The 16,863-nt window shown below is 37.1% G+C and overlaps 1 protein-coding gene across 3 annotated transcripts in view; it reads left to right on the top strand.

Annotated features, from left to right (window-relative positions):
• The window catches only part of LOC143257493 (transient receptor potential cation channel subfamily V member 5-like), a 74,080-nt gene that overhangs the window by 11,508 nt on the left and 45,709 nt on the right, over positions 1-16,863 (top strand). For all 3 annotated transcript variants that reach the window (XM_076516256.1, XM_076516257.1, XM_076516255.1), the window contains exons 4-5: positions 13,951-14,127; positions 15,627-15,816. In XM_076516256.1, coding sequence (XP_076372371.1) covers positions 13,951-14,127; positions 15,627-15,816 — 367 coding nt within the window. The remainder of the gene's footprint in view (positions 1-13,950; positions 14,128-15,626; positions 15,817-16,863) is intronic.

The raw sequence follows: 16,863 nt of genomic DNA, 5'->3' as shown, positions 1-16,863 counted from the left end.
CCCCATTGAAAATGTTTTGGGGTGGATGGCAATGGAAGTCTTAAGAAATGGACGTCAATTCCAAACAGTGCATGATCTTCGTGAAACCATCTTCACTACTTGGAATAACATTCCAGCCAGCCTTCTGCAAACGCTTATATCGACCATGCCAAAGTGAATGTTTGAAGTTATTCGCAACGACTGCCATGCAACACAATACTGAGACCTCTTGTTGGGCATTTCCTACCCTGTTTAGGACTTCTTTTTGGTATGGTCTTAAACTTTTAACCAGCTAGTATTTAGGCTAATTTCATAGTGTTCACATTTTCCATATTCAATGCTAAAAGAGTTTTTTATTTTTATTTATTTTCATCTTTCGTTTTTGTTTGGGAATTTCGCACAAAGCTACTCGAGGGCTATCTGTGCTAGCCGTCCCTAATTTAGCAGTTAAGACTAGAGGAAGGCAGCTAGTCATCACCACCACCGCCAACTCTTGGGCTACTCTTTACCAACGAATAGTGGGATTGACCGTCACATTATACACCCCACGGCTGGGAGGGCGAGCATGTTTAGCGCGACGCGGGCGCGAACCCGCGACCCTCGGATTACGAGTCGCACGCCTTACGCGCTACGCCATGCCGGGCCATTCATCTTTCGAAGCTCTACTCAAATAAGTGGTTGATTCTAACAACGCAAAATGCATATTTTGTCTTTATGTTCATTGGCCTTAAGATTTTGGCCAGCAATGTATATCATCCCGGTCGCGCCAAACATGCTCGCCCTTTCAGCCGTGGGGGCGTATAATGTGACGGTCAATCCCACTATTCGTTGGTAAAAGAGTAGCCCAAGAGTTGGCGGTGGGTGGTGATGACTAGCTGCCTTCCCTCTAGTCTTACACTGCTAAATTAGAGACGGCTAGCACATATAGCCCTGGAGTAGCTTTGTGCGAAATTCCAAAAACAAAGCAATGTATATATATATATAATTTTTTTACTATCTTCAGTAAAAGATAACTACTCTCTGAGAACTGTTGAATTTCAAACATAGGTTATTCTTGGCAAATAAGGCTTGTAACTTCAACTGCAATATTCAGAAAGTAGAAAATGTAACAATGTTTGTAAAGGGCGACACTTGCGAATATATTGGTCTGTTTCACGAAGATTTGAAAAGAAATATGAAGGGAAACTTGTAATAAATAGCGTTATTACAGGTCTGAGAAGATAGATACACATCGGGTTGAATATCTTATGTAATTAAAAGTGTCACGTGTGTGTGGAATTTACACCTTTAACTTGTACCATCGTTGTCGTCATCGTGAATTAACACATTTAACTCTTAACATTCCTGTTATCAGCGTGAATTAACTTCTTTAGGGTATTATCACGGGTCTTAATATAAATATTATTGTTTCCGTTAACCCGTTGTATCATAAGTAACAAACATTTACTTCTGTGTAATTATTAGGTATTTTTCTCCATGTTTAACTTTATCACGCATGTAAATCACCGTACTTAGCATTTTTACAACTACGATTTTCTTTACCAAAAATTAAAATTAATGGTCAACAAAATCAAACGCGCTGATAAAGAGAGAACGTATCAGTTTGTGTTTGTGTTTTAATACGTGTCAGGTATTAAGAATAGATGTCGCTCTAGCTATTCAGGTTTTACTCTATTCTTATGTATAATTGTTTCCATAAAAAAACTAATAAAGTTTGTCTGTTGAACCTAAGGCTACACAATAGGCTATCTGTTCTGTACGACAACAGGGATCGAACTCCTAGTTTTAGAATTATAAGCCGCCAGATGAGCCACTGAAGGATTCCTAGAAAGTAAAATATTCGTGATATGGTATTACCATATAAAGTAGTAGTCATTGTTCGCCACTGATAGAAAATATTGTGCATGACATCCAGTCTTGATGCCACCAATTTTCAGTCAATTGAAGTTATTCCGTGTTTATTCTTTCTCAACTGGACCAATTAACTGGTTTAAGAAACTGTATTATCACTTATTGAGGTCTCAATAGTACTAGTGCGGTTAAGAGGACAGTTAATTTGTTTATTTTGTAGGTTTTATCAGTAACAGTTCACGCGAGTTCTTCTTCTTTCACAAGACTTTAAGTTGTTTTTCTTTCAAATTTGTAATGACCCACTGGATAACCACTGTATCATGATGTAAGAGGGTAGATTGTTTTTTTTACTTTTGAATTACGCGTAAAGCTACATTTGGGCTATCTGCGCTATTCGTCCCTGATTTAGAGAAAAAGTAGCTAGTCATCACCACCCACCGCTAACTCTTGGGCTACTCTTTTACCAACAAATAGTGAGGTTGACTGTTAGCTTATAACGCCCCCGCGGCTAAAAGGGCGAGCAATTTTGGTGTGACGGGGATACGAACCCTCGACTTTTAAGATTACAAGTCGAGCGCCCTAACCACCTGGCCATGCAGGGTCATTAAGACAGTAGAGATCCAACCAACCCGATATGACTAATTACTGTATCCTTCTGTAAGGCCCGGCACAGCCAGGTGGTTAAGTTACTCGACTCGTAACCCGAGGGTCGCGGGTTCGAATCCTCGTCACACCAAATATGCTTGCCCTTTAAGCCGTGACGGTGTTATAATGTGATGGTCAGTCCTACTATTAGTTGGTAAAAGAGTAGTCCAAGGGTTGCCGGTGTGTAATGATAACTAGCTGCCTTCCCTCTAGTCTTACACTGCAAAATTAGGGACGGCTAGCGCAGATAGCCCTCGTGTAGCTTTGCGCGAAATTCAAAACAAACCAAAACCCAAGTAGAAATCCCAACTACCTGATGTGGATTATGACTGTATTCCGCTATAAAACGGTGGGTATCCCACCAGCTCTGTGATTTCGTACCCTGTCAAGCGTTGTTTTTTTAGAGCAAGGCCACAATGGGATATAAAACCTTTGTAAGTCTGTGAACTTACCGTTTTACCACCGAAGAACTGTGTACTTCATACAGCAGTTGTTCTCTAAGCTGATTAATAAGACCTGTCAATGAATATTTAATTTTTATTATTGTCTCTATGTACTTGATACAATAAAGGAAATGTAAATTGAATAATTTACCGGTTAACTTACTTTCTTGTTTCTATATTCAGTGCATTCTACCCTCTGATTGGAGGAGACAATTCCAGACAAAATGACTGCATGTTTTTCTGAAAGTCTTTTGGATGAATTATTACTCTATGTTACTCCATTGAAGACACGTTAAAATAAAAATTTAATTTGGCACGTGAACTAGTTTTTTCGCTCCGTGTAGTGTTGTAAACATGTGAAGATTTTACTACAGAAATCTCGTTGTTTATTTAAAGAAAATTGTTATCCCACTAGGTGTTTTTCTTCTAGTTTCTCAGTTCAAATAAGTTAGTTCATTTCTAGTATTAATGTGTATTCTATACACCAGTAATATTCACTGCAAAAATGATATATTTTAAAACTCAGGCTGAATTCAACTTCGTTTCTGTTTTTGTTTTCCTATTGAACATTTAGCTACACGATCTTTGCTTTATCCACCACGAGTGTCTAATCCCGGGTTTTAGCGTTGTGAGCCTACAAGCTTGTCTATTGGCCACTGGAGGGAACACTTCAGTGAGTTGTGTAATTGTTCAGGTAAAAAAACTACGATATTGGTACGACTGGATATGCCGATACTGATCTACTGTGTGAACAACAGCCAGTTCACTGTTGACGTTTCGGTAAATATTTACTTGTAGGAACCCGCTGAATCATCTTATTTCGTTGATTTAGTAAGTCGAACCCATGTTTCATTTACTATTTATTCTTGAACTTACCGAGAATGAGAAGCCGAAGGTTAAACGTTTAGGTCCCATTACCGAAAACTTCCCTCTCCCATTTTGAGGCCGTGAGTGCACTGTAGGAGTGACAGTTAAATTCTACTATTCGGTCAGGCAAAATAAACCTAAAATTTGTCTTTTCTCTATTCTGTCAGTTTAAAATTGAGGGCCTAGTCCTTGGGTAACTCTACCCGAAAAATCTAAAACAAATAAATTTATTGTTTTAAAACTAGTTATCGTACTTGTTCTATGTGCAAAATGCACAAAAACGTTAAACTAAGAAGTTAGAAATAAGAAAACAACACGTTGATTATAAGATTTCTGTCTGTGAAACCAACAGTATAGAAGATGGCAAAATTATATTTCTTTGTCTAATTAGACGTTAGATTAGATTTCTTTCCTTGACATCCATTCTTTTAATGTACTTTATATAATGATGTGTTATAGAACATAAGATATATGATCAAAGCCTAACTTTTCTGAACTTTGGCGCCAACATTGGGAAGAACCAGCGTGAGTACTGAATTTCTTATGTTAACGACTATTTTAGTACTTGTGTCCTGGTCTCCAGAACTTTAATTATAAAGACTTGACAGAAGTTTTGCGATAAAAGAAACGTACGTGATAACAGTTGTTCCAGCTGCGAACTCATTGTTATCAGTAGTACATTTTCAGGGTAATGATTTAGTACGTGACAAGACTCAATGGCGGAACGTCTTAGCTGGTAGAAAACTTTGGAAAAAATTTTAATTCGACGATGAAATCGATAATATTAATAATAAGGCTTCTCTTCACCTGAGAGAACCTGAAAGTTACCATCTGTGGATGTGTGTGGTTTTGTATATTGTAACATCTGAAGTGTTATACACGTCTGGGTTGAGTCAATTCTGTAAGTAGACCGACTGAAGAATCGAAAAATATGACCACAGAATTTACGAATATTAATGAGGTCCAAAGAAATATTATATAATGTATGTATTAAACATTTGCGTGACAGAATGCGAACTTTCTAATTCAAGGATATAAAACACCAAATCTTTCATCTTAAGAAAAAACAGGCCCTGGTTGACCCTGTGGTGAAGTTCTGAATTTCTTAGAGTTGAAGATTAAATGTTCTCCGCACTTTAAACTGTGGATGCGTTATAAGAGTGGCAGTCAAACGTTTTTTTGTTCATCAGAAGTAAAATTGAAAATATAATCTTTGACATAAAGGCCTAATGCATATTTGGTTCGCCTCGAATAGGTGTAACAGTAGTCCACAACAGAGGGTACGGCGAACCAAAGAATACATAGAATCTACGTTATGGGTAGTATTTTCAATTTTAATTCTGGAGAAAAGAAAAAATTTTGGTATCTGTAATATAACCATTAAACAGTTGTCTCCTCTGTATAATACTGAATGATAAATTAGGTGCAAAAAGCATATTATTATTCACACGCCTACAACTATTTAGGCGATTATGTGGTGAGGTACAAAGGAATAGGGTCCGGCATGGCCAAGCTTGTTAAGGCGTGCGACTCGTAATCTGAGGGTCGCGGGTTCGCATCCCCGTCGCGCTAAACATGCTCGCCCTCCCATCCGTGGGGGTGTATAATGTGACGGTCAATCCCACTATTCGTTGGTAAAAGAGTAGCCCAAGAGTTGGCGGTGGGTGGTGATGACTAGCTGCCTTCCCTCTAATTTTACACTGTTAAATTATGGACGGGTAGCACAGATAGCCCTCGAGTAGCTTTGTGCGAAAATTCAAAACAAAACAAAGGAATAACAGACTCCTTAAACATCGGGCATGTAGTTAGAAACTATAAGTAAGTTGTAACTAAACTTTAACTCTCGATGATATAATGGTAACTGTACGGGCTTGCAACACTAAAATTGAAGTTCGACTGACTGGCCGTGGGGTACACAGCTGATAGCCCGATGTGTCTTTGTTTCAAAATACAAACAATCTCACCTTGAACCAAACTATTAGTGTGGGTGTCCTCAACATGAGTTTTACTTAAAGTTACACTTTGTAAATTGTTGTTGTTTTGAATTAAGCACAAATCTACACAATGGGCTGTCTGTGCTCTGCTCACCACGTGTATCGAAACCCTGTTTTAAGCGTTGTAAGTCCGCAAACATACCGCTGAGCCACTGGGGGGCACACTTTGTAAAAAACATATAAGATACCAGTCTCTAACCCCTGTCGCGCCAAACATGCTTGCCCTTTCAGACGTGGGTGCGTTATAATGTTTTGGTCAATCCCACTACTCGTTGGTAAAAGAGTAACCCAAGAGTTGGGGGTAGGCGGTGATGACTAGCTGCCTTCCCTATAGTCTTACACTGCTGAATTAGTGATAGCTAGTGGATAGAGCCCTTGTGTAGCTTTACGCGAAATTCAAAACAAAACCAATGAAGATATTTTTTAAAGGCTGGCATCTAAGCAAGATATAACATCTCGTGTTGAAATTATTAACCAATGTAGATAATGCTTAAAATAAATCATTACAGGCAGAAGGGTCGATTTAAAGGAAAAGCATTGAACACAGGGTACAATCCGTTTGTGTTTTTACATAAGGACGTTTTGTTATGTTGTTTCAGTGGAACTTTGGGCAGAGCAGACATTTTGATAACTGCATTATCGTGCTATATAGATGTTTCAAGAACTCGCTACGTACCCGTTCACCTATGTCACGCGCCCAGCAACGGTTAGTTGCAAACTCTCTTTGTTAACCCGAAGGTGACCTAAGAAGGTCTGTATTTTGTTTTAATTTTAGTTTATTATACCCGTTCCAGCGGTCTTTAGAATAGGTCTTGTTTGTCTGTGCCTTATTATTATTTATTTCAGGAACAATACGACGTACATTGCTTTCAGTATTAAGCTATGCATTGAAGATAATTTTTGTAATATTAATACAAAAACACATGACACACTTATGGTACTTTAAATTGACTTATTATTTTTTAATGTTTCAGTAAAGACTGAGTATAATACATAGATCTGCGCGATAAAACAAAAAAAATGCTTCGTAAAATATCATAAGTATTTTTCTTATTGAAAAGCTACATTAGGCTATCTGCTGAGTGTACCGAGGGGTATCGAACCCCCTGTTTTTTAGCGTTACAAATCCGTAGACTTCCCGTTGTACCAGTGGGGAACTTGTAAAATAATAAAGTGAATATAGCCTTACTCAAATCCTGGACAGAATTTCCTCATATTTCAGGTACTTGGCATGGCTTTATGTACGATCTGTGGATTGCGGATTCCTTCAACGAACATATTTACCCTTTCAACTGTTATAATGTATGGTCAATCCTACTTTTCTTTGGTAAAGACAGCCCAAGAGCTGGTGTTGACTAACTGCCTTCTTTTTATATTCTCTCACTCTAAAATTGTGTATGGTTAGCGAATAGAAACCTCGAGTAACTTGACACAAAATTCAGCACAAAGAAGCAATAACTTGAAACTTATAAACAACATCTAAGTGAGTATATATGAAGCAAGATTACGTTAAGTTATAAGGCCAGACAAAATTGAAACACTTAGCCGATCAAAAAATCTTCTATGTCAGAGAGATCATGTGATAAGATAATTCACAGCAGGACTAAACTGCAAAAATTATTTTCATACTAGCGGTTATGACGTAATGCGTTTGTTTGGAAAACATAAGAACTTTCACCACACTGTTTGGAGCAATCTGCGGCTCTTTGACATATTGTGTGCAGCTCGAGGAAATATGTAGGCTGAGCTCCTTTTTGCATCACAATTAATATAAAAGGTAAATAAAAAATTCAAGCTTTATAATTATTTACCGGTTATAAACTGAGAGTCCACTGGATTAAAACGTAATTTTAATGTTCATGGTGAGTAAATATAGTTAATAATTTGAATCCTAATTTTAATGCTAGATTTGAGTCAGCGATTAAGGAAATTTCGGATCAGCAAGCATTACAGAGGAATTGCACTGGAGGATCAGAAATTGTACAAGCTGGTACTGACAATATTAGTTTAAGGGGGCGTGGCTTCCGATCACTTGATTGTCGCGTGTGTGGCTGTGTTGAAGGCAGTGAATTAGTGGAGTGTTAGTGTGATAGTGCGCCGCAGAGTTTGGTTTATTTGCGTGTGTTGGAGATTATTGTTTCTTTTCACTTTAATTTTTTAAAAGTGTCTGTGAAATGTTTGGGAAGGAAGATGGCGTCATCAATTTGTATGAAGCGACAGTATGAAGATGAAAACAGAAACTTTAAGCCAGAGTGGAAGGAAGAGTTTCCAATCACTGTTAAAGGAGGTAAACCTTTGTGTCTTATCTGTAATGCGTTACTCAATCATTACAAAACCAGTAACTTGAAACGCCACTATGAAACAAATCACAAAAAGATTTTGTCTGATTATCTACTTAAATCAGAATTACAGAAAAACAAGTTAACTGTGTTAGAATCACCACTAAATAGCCAGCAGATAGTGTTAACAACGTTCACTAAGGAAGTTGATACACCGACTGAAGCTAGTTTTGTTATATTATGGAATATTGCTCGTGCTAAATGCCCATATTCTAATGGTGAATTTGTCAAGAAGAATACAGCTGAATTTATTGCAGTGTTAGGTTCAACTAACACAAAACTTCAACGACTAATAGCACAAACACCAGCTTCACGCCACACTACAGAGAGACGTATCTTCCAGATCAGTGCTGATGTTGCAGGCAAAATGCAAAATGAGTTAAAGAATTCCCTTGCTTTCCGCTTAGCACTTGACGAATCTACAGACATACAAGACAACCTGCAACTGGCAGTATTTGTTCGTTATATATCCTCTGATGTAACTGTGAAAGAAGATATGTTGGACTTGATGGCACTAAAAAAAACAGCTCCTGGTGTTGACATTAAAATGCGCTTGACAGAGCCTTAACAAATACTGATATTCCATTGGATAAACTCGTTAGTGCCGCAACAGATAGAACACCTGCAATGGTGAGGAAAAATTCAGGATTAATTTCACTTATGAAAAGTGATTCCAGCTTTCCAGAGTTTCTCCTTGTTCAGTGCATTATTCATCGTAAACACCTGGCAGCCAGATACTTCAAGTATGAAGATGTTATGAAATTTATTCTTGAAATTGTCAATTTCACACACTTTAATGGGAAGACCCACCGACAGTTCAAAAATTTTATTGAAGAACTGGAGCTTGAAGATAAACCAGTGTTGTCTCTTTCTACTGCACTGTGAGATGGCTGTCAACCAACAATGCCTTAAATAGGTTTGTGGATTTGTTGGAATCTATTATTACTTTTCTTGAAGAAAAGAAAACATTCTATTCTAAACTGGGAAATGATGAATGTATGCAAGATCTAATGTTTCTTTCTGATGTAATGAATCATCTACAAACTCTCAACTTCGCACTCCGTGGTAAGGATAAGATTGTTTCTGATTTTACTCAGACAACTTTCAGCTTTCAGGATAAAATAAGAGTGTTTCAAAGAGACATATTGTTAAGAAACTTCAGTTACTTTCCCAATCTCGAAAGAAGAATAAATACATTCCCTGATATTGAAATAAAATATCACAAACTGGAAGAATACAAAGATAAACTACAAGGACTGCTTGATAATTTTCTAGACAGGTTTGAGGATATGCGGGAGTTGAAGCTCTGCTTCGTCTTTTTTGTAAATCCATTCATGGTTGATATGATCTATGATGGTTGTCCAATTCTCGAGCCTCTGGTTACAGAATCATCAGCTGTGGAAATGGAACTAATAGAACTACAGGAGGACCTAGATCAAGATGATCCATAAATCCCTTTCTACAATTGAGTTCTGGAAGTAGGTTTCAGAAGTAAAATATCTTGAACATACATGTTGTCTGTAACATTTATACAATAAGTATACATATGTTGCCTGTCAAGTGAACTTGGTAGATTTATGTATACACATATATGTTACCTGCCAAGTGGGCATTTCTATAGGTTTGTGTGTACTGTTTACAGATATTTTGTCGGTCAGGTGGAGGTATGAATGTACATGTTTCCTGTAGCTAATTTTCCCACGTATTTGTTAATATCTTGGTTTAGCAGGCTTCATGTGGAGCATATAGTTGTCATACACTGCCACTTCCTTCGATGGACGGTTGCTTAGTGACAGTCATAACACGAACATTGCTAGCACTCAAATAACCGCGAGTATTCCATTACCGTATGGCTGTTACAAACAAATCCAGAATCCAACTGAGAACAAAAGTGTAATATTGGAAGTACTGATTTCCAGTTTAGCAATAGAAACCCGCCTAGCTACTGCAAAAACACCAGTCTCTTAACTCGTGGACATGAAAATACATAAACACACATTTTTTTCTCTTTCTTTATTGTGATACAATATAAACGAATTAACAACGACGCAGATAGGATGTTATTTCTGCCTTGGGTCACACATTTACAGTAAATTCTAACAGGTCTTCTTAGTGCAGCTTTCCCTTCATCCTAAAAATATTGATAAAATATTACACAAAACTGTATGTTAATAAAATATTTCGACCTAGACGTCTCACCAAAACGAAGGAAAGAAATAGCTATACCAAGTTGTCTTTTGGTTGTCACGTAAACCATTCTCATGGACTTAATTTCTTCAGGTAAATTTACTTGTTTATTACCCCCCCCCCGCTTGTACAGCGATAAATCTAAAGATTTACAATGCTATAATAGGGGTTCGATTCCCCTCGGTGGGCTCTGCAGGTAGCCCGATGTGGCTTTGCTATAAGAACACAGACATTTGTTTATTAACATAACAATTGGATATAATCCGGTATGTTAGTCACTAATATTACCAAAATCATGAGATATTTGAAAGCTCTACTATTACTCTTATTTTACTAATACTTCAGCTCTGAAAACTGGATATATTATATCATCAACCATAAATGCAAATACCTGTTACACCGTCAATAACCGTCACTCTGTTTCATTCATATAAATTGCATGTCACGTCACGTCTGCGTACTTGATTCGTATATGCGATACAAGATCCATAAACTGCGTTTTTTTTGTTTTGTTTTTTAATTTCGCGCAAATCTACACGAGGATTATCTGCGCTAGCCGTCCCTAATTTAGCAGTGTAAGACTAGAGGGAAGACAGCTAGTTATTACCATCCACCGCTAACTTTTGGGCTACTCTTTTACCAATGAATAGTGGGATTGACCGTCACATTGTAACGCCCCCACGGCTGAAAGAGACAGCATGTTTGGTGTGAGAAGAATTCGAGCCCGCAACCCTCGTATTACGAGTCGAGTGCCTAAACCACCTAGCCATGCCGGGCCCAACCCATGAATTAATGAATATCATAATATCGTATACATACATACCAACGCTGCATATTATTAAATAATGTAACATTACTGACATTTGGTCTTTTAAGACAGTGTAAATCTAGTCTTCTAAAAGATTAAATCCACCTTTTATCTTTCTTAAAACTATCTATTCCCTCTTTGTGAGGTCTCGGTAATTTGAACTCATTTCATAAACCAATTGACCTGCTAGAATACTAAAAGTCTTATCTGTAATCTTGCTTGCCATTTCCAAATCTTAATCAAATCCCTGTCACACCAAACATGTTCGCCATTTTAGCCGTGAGGGCGTTGTAACGTTACGGTCAATCCCACTATTCGTTGGTAAAAGAGTAGCCCAAGAGTTGGCGGTGGACAGTGATGACTAGCTGCCTTACCTCTAGTCTTATACTGCTAAATTAGGAACGGCTATCGTAGATAGCCCTCGTGTAGCTTTGCGCGAAATTCAAAACAAACCAAATCTTAAACTTCTATTCTTTCTCGTAATTGTTTCATGAAGTGAAAAACCACTAAAATATAAGTTTCAAGCTTTGCTTCTTGGTTAAAAGTAACAATGTAGATAGCTGGTGCTGCTAACCTGTAACAGTCTAAATTGAACACGCTGCTACCATCAATTTTGAAACAAAATTTATTACAATAACGACACTTAGAAATATATTCAACAAAATTAATAAACAAACGTCTGGCCAAGACTTCACACCTATATTAAGAAATAACTTATCATAAATATTAATAAATGAATAACAATGGAAACGAGGAAAGACAGAAAGAAAAAAACCTAATTGCCCAAAATGCACAACATTTCAACAGTATTTCCAGAATCATTAACGAGCGACAAGCAACAAGAACTATACCCTTCAATAACTATCTCGTGTCTTTCTGTCTCTCTCTCAGTAAAGCTTTTAGCAGGGCCTTTATTCGCTGAGTAGGTCACGAGAGTACAATCTCATGTTATCATAAATTTACATACTCTTCTGCTATATTAATAGTATCTGTACGTCTTGTTTGTTTGCTTGTTTGTTTTGGAATTTCGCACAAAGCTACTCGAGGGCTATCTGTGCTTGCCATCCCTAATTTTTTTTTACCAACGAATAGTGGGATTGACCGTAACATTATACGCCCCCACGGCTGGGAGGGCGAGCATGTTTAACGCGACGCGGGCACGAACCCGCGACCCTCGGATTACGAGTCGCACGCCTTATGCGCTTGGCCATGCCAGGCCCATCTGTACGTCACTGTGAGGGAAGCTGGTGTCAGTTTCATCACAAATACATATATATATTTACTATTTGTTTATAATCAAGCACGAAGCTACACAATAGGCTATCTGTGCTCTGCTCACCTCGTGTATCGAAATTCTAACTCTAGTGTTGTAAGTGCCACTAGGGGCATATATTTACTCGAAATTTATGTAGAAGGTGAGTTACTGTTTTAATGCAACAAAAAGTTTTTAGATAAGCTAAACGCTAGAAGGAAATAGATAAATGAACAATAAACACAAACATAATCATAAAAAGTAACGTTTGCTGTATAATAAATTATCTGTTTGGCAGCTTTGAACTTTGGAGTGCTGACTTTGTTGTTTAACCCGTATGTCACAAAAGGTGCCTTGAGAATTTAAAATACCAAATACTAATACATATTAGCCTCACAAGGGACAACAGGACATTACAGCATGCGCATGCCTGCTACAAGTTAGATTATATACAACTAGTGTGATAAATTATTAATAAGTAGTGTAAACGTTTGTATAAATTGAGGTGAGCTTGAAGATAATTTCACTTTGAATGAAAGGTGAAAATAATTCCTGACAGAAGTAATCTAGGATCGTTAGCGACCACACGAACATCCTCGTCTGATCTATGGTAAAAGTGAAAAAATATTGATAAAAGCGGGAGTGCAAACGTATGAGACAATGTATTCTAATATTTGTAAGTAGTAATCTAAGAAGTGTATAAAGTTGAGGTAAACAGTAAGGATTCATTCACATCTCGTTGTGGATAAATATGAAGGTTTCTTCTACATTTCAATGGAATAAACTATGACGTTTCCTCACACCTTGGTAGGGTAGAGTGTAAGGTTTTCTTCAGGTCTCGTTGGGTTAAATTCTGAGGTTTATTCAAAGTCATTGAGAAAACTGTGAAGTATTCTCCATATCTCTATAGGGTATATTGTAAGTATACCTCCATAACTGTCCCCTACTGGTACAGCAGTAAGTCTACGGGTTTGCAACGCTAAGATCAGGGATTCGACACCCCTCGGTGGACTCAGCAGATAGTCCAATATGGCTTTGCTATAAAAACCACACACACCTACCACCACAACTCGGTGGGAGTAAACTTTGGAAGATAAATATTTAGATTGAAATAAGCTACTAATTTATAACGTACTGACTAACTATTAGTATATAAGTGAAAATATGCTGCTGGTTCTTAATGTATTATTTAATTCTATATGTATATTTATTTAACCATATTGGGCCTGACATGGCCAGGTGATTAAGGCACTTGACTCGTAATCCTAGAGTCGCGGGTTCGAATACCTGTCGCACCAAATAAACCCGTGGGGGCGTTATAATGTGACAGTCAATCGCAAGAGTTGACAGTGGGTGGTGATGATTAGCTGCTTTCCTTCTAGTCTTACACTGCTAAATTAAGGACCTGCTAGCGCAGATAGGCCTCGCGTAGCTTTAGGCGAAATTCAAAACAAACCAAACCAATAAACCATGTTGAAAGTTCAGGAGAAACATTTCTCTTCGGAATGAAAGTGCACAGACACTTGTTTTACTAGCTTATTATATACAATCTGGTCAGTAGATGTAATGTCCTCTTTGCCATCAGATCCAGAGATGTATCGAGAGGTGTGCTGGGACTTGTACGAAAGAGGATCTGTTGGAGAAACAGCCTTGCATCTGTGCCTCCTAGTCTCGTCCACCATTCACGCTGAACTGGCCAAACGGCTGGTCAAGCTGTATCCTAAACTAGTGAACGATATTTATCTCAATGATGAATACTACGGTAGGTCAATCATTGTTATAAAACGAAACTTAATTTGTTGTGTGTGAAAAATAAATTACAGTGTTTACATTTCTTATCTTAAGACATGAGTGAAATATAAATGAACCAAAATATGTTCAACTATATTATTCACACTCGCGATATACTTAAACCATCTGAATAATAACACGACCTTTTAAGTGTAACGCGAGTGTTATAATGTTAAAGTTGTTTACGAAAACGTGTGTGGTTTATCGCATATTTTCTTGTAGTTCTTATTCTTCTCGATATGTTAATTTCATCGGTTTCATTATGTTTTATTTCTCTGTCGCGTTGTGCCATCTAGCGAAGCTGTTTCTAACTACCATAATTAGGGACAGTACACCAAAGTAGTTACAAACTACATTCAATATTTAGCTCTTATTACAGTTAGGCTTGAACGACCATTCGACATAGTCAAATTTATGGTTAATTAAAGATGTAACTATGGCCAGGTGGTTAAGGCACTCAACTTGTAATCCGAAGGTCGTGAGTTCAAACCCCGTCACACTAAATATGCTCGCCCTTTCAACCGTGAGGGCGTTATCACTGCGGTCAATCTCATTATTCTTTGCTGAGTAGCCCAAGAGTTGGCGGTGGTTGGTGATGACTAGCTGCCTTCCTTCTAAATTAGGGATGGTTAGCGAAAATAGCCCTTGTGTAGCTTTGCGCGAAATTCAAAAACAAACAAACAACCAAATAAGGACGTAACAAAAGGCTGGTGATTACTAAATTAAAAGTTCAATTTAAGCCAACAAAACTTTGCGCTTTAACTTCTAAAACTCTAAGCTCGTTCTAGCTTTTCGAAAGTTTTGATTTGCTCAAATACTTACACACGCTATAGGCAGGTTACGCAGTAGAATTTATTAAAAGATGTGGTAACGTACAAATTCTAAAGGATTGGGTTTGGTTTGAATTTCGCCCAAAGCTACACGAGGGCTATCTATGCTAGCCGTCCCTAATTTAGCAGTGTAAGACTAAAGGGAAGGCAGCTAGTCATCACCACCCACCGCCAACTCTTGGGTTACTCTTACAAACAATATTGGGATTGACCATAACATTTTAACGCTCCCACGGCTGAAAGGGCGACCATTTTTGGTACGACAGGGATTCGAACCCAATTCTAAAGGAAGAACATCAGAAAAAAATTCCTTCAGGATACACACGAGGTCATAACGTGTCGTGTTCTTTACATGATACTGAAAGGACAACAAGATGGGAATATTTATAAAAAGAAAGGTGTTGTCAGTAACATAAACGCTACATTTTGCTTGGTTAATACGTTGAGATGGGGTATATCGTAATAAATAAATTATTTGCAAAACTATCGTATTTCTCTCCCGGGTATCGTTCTAATACTAAACACTCATCAATTAGATGAGAGTAGCTAGTATTATATTCGTAGGAGATATTCAGAGTGGGTTTACGATTACAAGTCTTCTCTTTAGAAATACATGTTACAACGAAACGCTTTCTTCTAGGAGAAAACGTCTTACATATGGCCATCGTTAACGAGGATCCTGCCATGGTTAAATATTTGGTGGACCATGGAGCCAATTACCACGAACGTTGTATTGGGAACTTCTTCTGTCCGGAAGATCAGAAGGCCTCTAGAATGGATAGCCTGGATCATGAAGCAGTGGATGTTACTGCTAAGACTAATTACGAAGGGTATGGTGTTTACATTACTCACATGAATCACGTTTTGTATATCACTCGATTTTGATCTTGCTTATTTTGTAGTATTGATTGTTTTCTTCAACATGTAACTAATAACAACGTATAAAATAATTCAATATGTGAACATTTAAAACAAACGATTTAGTTTTATAAGATCCGTAATAAACTTATAAAAAAACCTGTCTTCCATATTACCCTATTGTACAGATATTGTGATTTTGATTAAGATAGCTGACATCCGATAAAGTATCTTATTGTAAAAATATACTCTTTACTTCAGAGCTGACGTCATGTGATATATGCTATTCATAATATATGAGATAAGTTAGTGTCATATCTCATTGTAAAATAAAATACTCTCTGTTTCTGTGTTAGTGTTAGAACTTACAAACATATATCCCATTGTAAAAAATATACTCCCTGTTTCTGTGTTAGTGTCAGAACTTACAAACATATATTCCATTGTAAAAACTTTACTTCCTGTTTCTGAGCGAATTCCTTTGAAATATTTTCTCACAGCCAGTTCTTGGTGATGTCAGTAATTCTATTGTATGTGATATATAGTAGTGACTATATCTAATATAGTAACTAATATACTGTGTGTAGATATGTTGTCTAATGTACAGTAAACTTTACAGTAGTAACTGTGTTATCTAATGTACAGTAGTAACTGTGTTATATCTAATGTAGCATCTCAATATAACTATATCTAATGTACAGTAGTAACTGTGTTATATCTATGTACAGTAGTAACTATGTTGTATCTAATGTACAGTAGTAAACTGTTGTATATAATGTACAGTAGTAACTGCGTTATATCTAATGTATCTAATCTAATGTACATATAATGTACAGTAGTAACTATGTTGTGTGTACAATAGTATCTAATGTACAAGTAACTGTAACTAATGTTAGTATCTAATGTACAGTAGTAACTGTGTTATATCTAATGTACAGTAGTAACTATGTTGTATCTAATGTACAATAGTAACTATGTTGTATCTAATGTACAATAGTAACTATGTTGTATATAATGTA

This window comes from Tachypleus tridentatus, chromosome 7 (assembly GCF_004210375.1).
Source record: "Tachypleus tridentatus isolate NWPU-2018 chromosome 7, ASM421037v1, whole genome shotgun sequence".
NCBI classification, from domain to species: Eukaryota; Metazoa; Arthropoda; class Merostomata; order Xiphosura; family Limulidae; genus Tachypleus; species Tachypleus tridentatus.
Note: the sequence above shows the minus strand (reverse complement) of the source record. Positions and strands in the feature narration are given on the sequence as shown.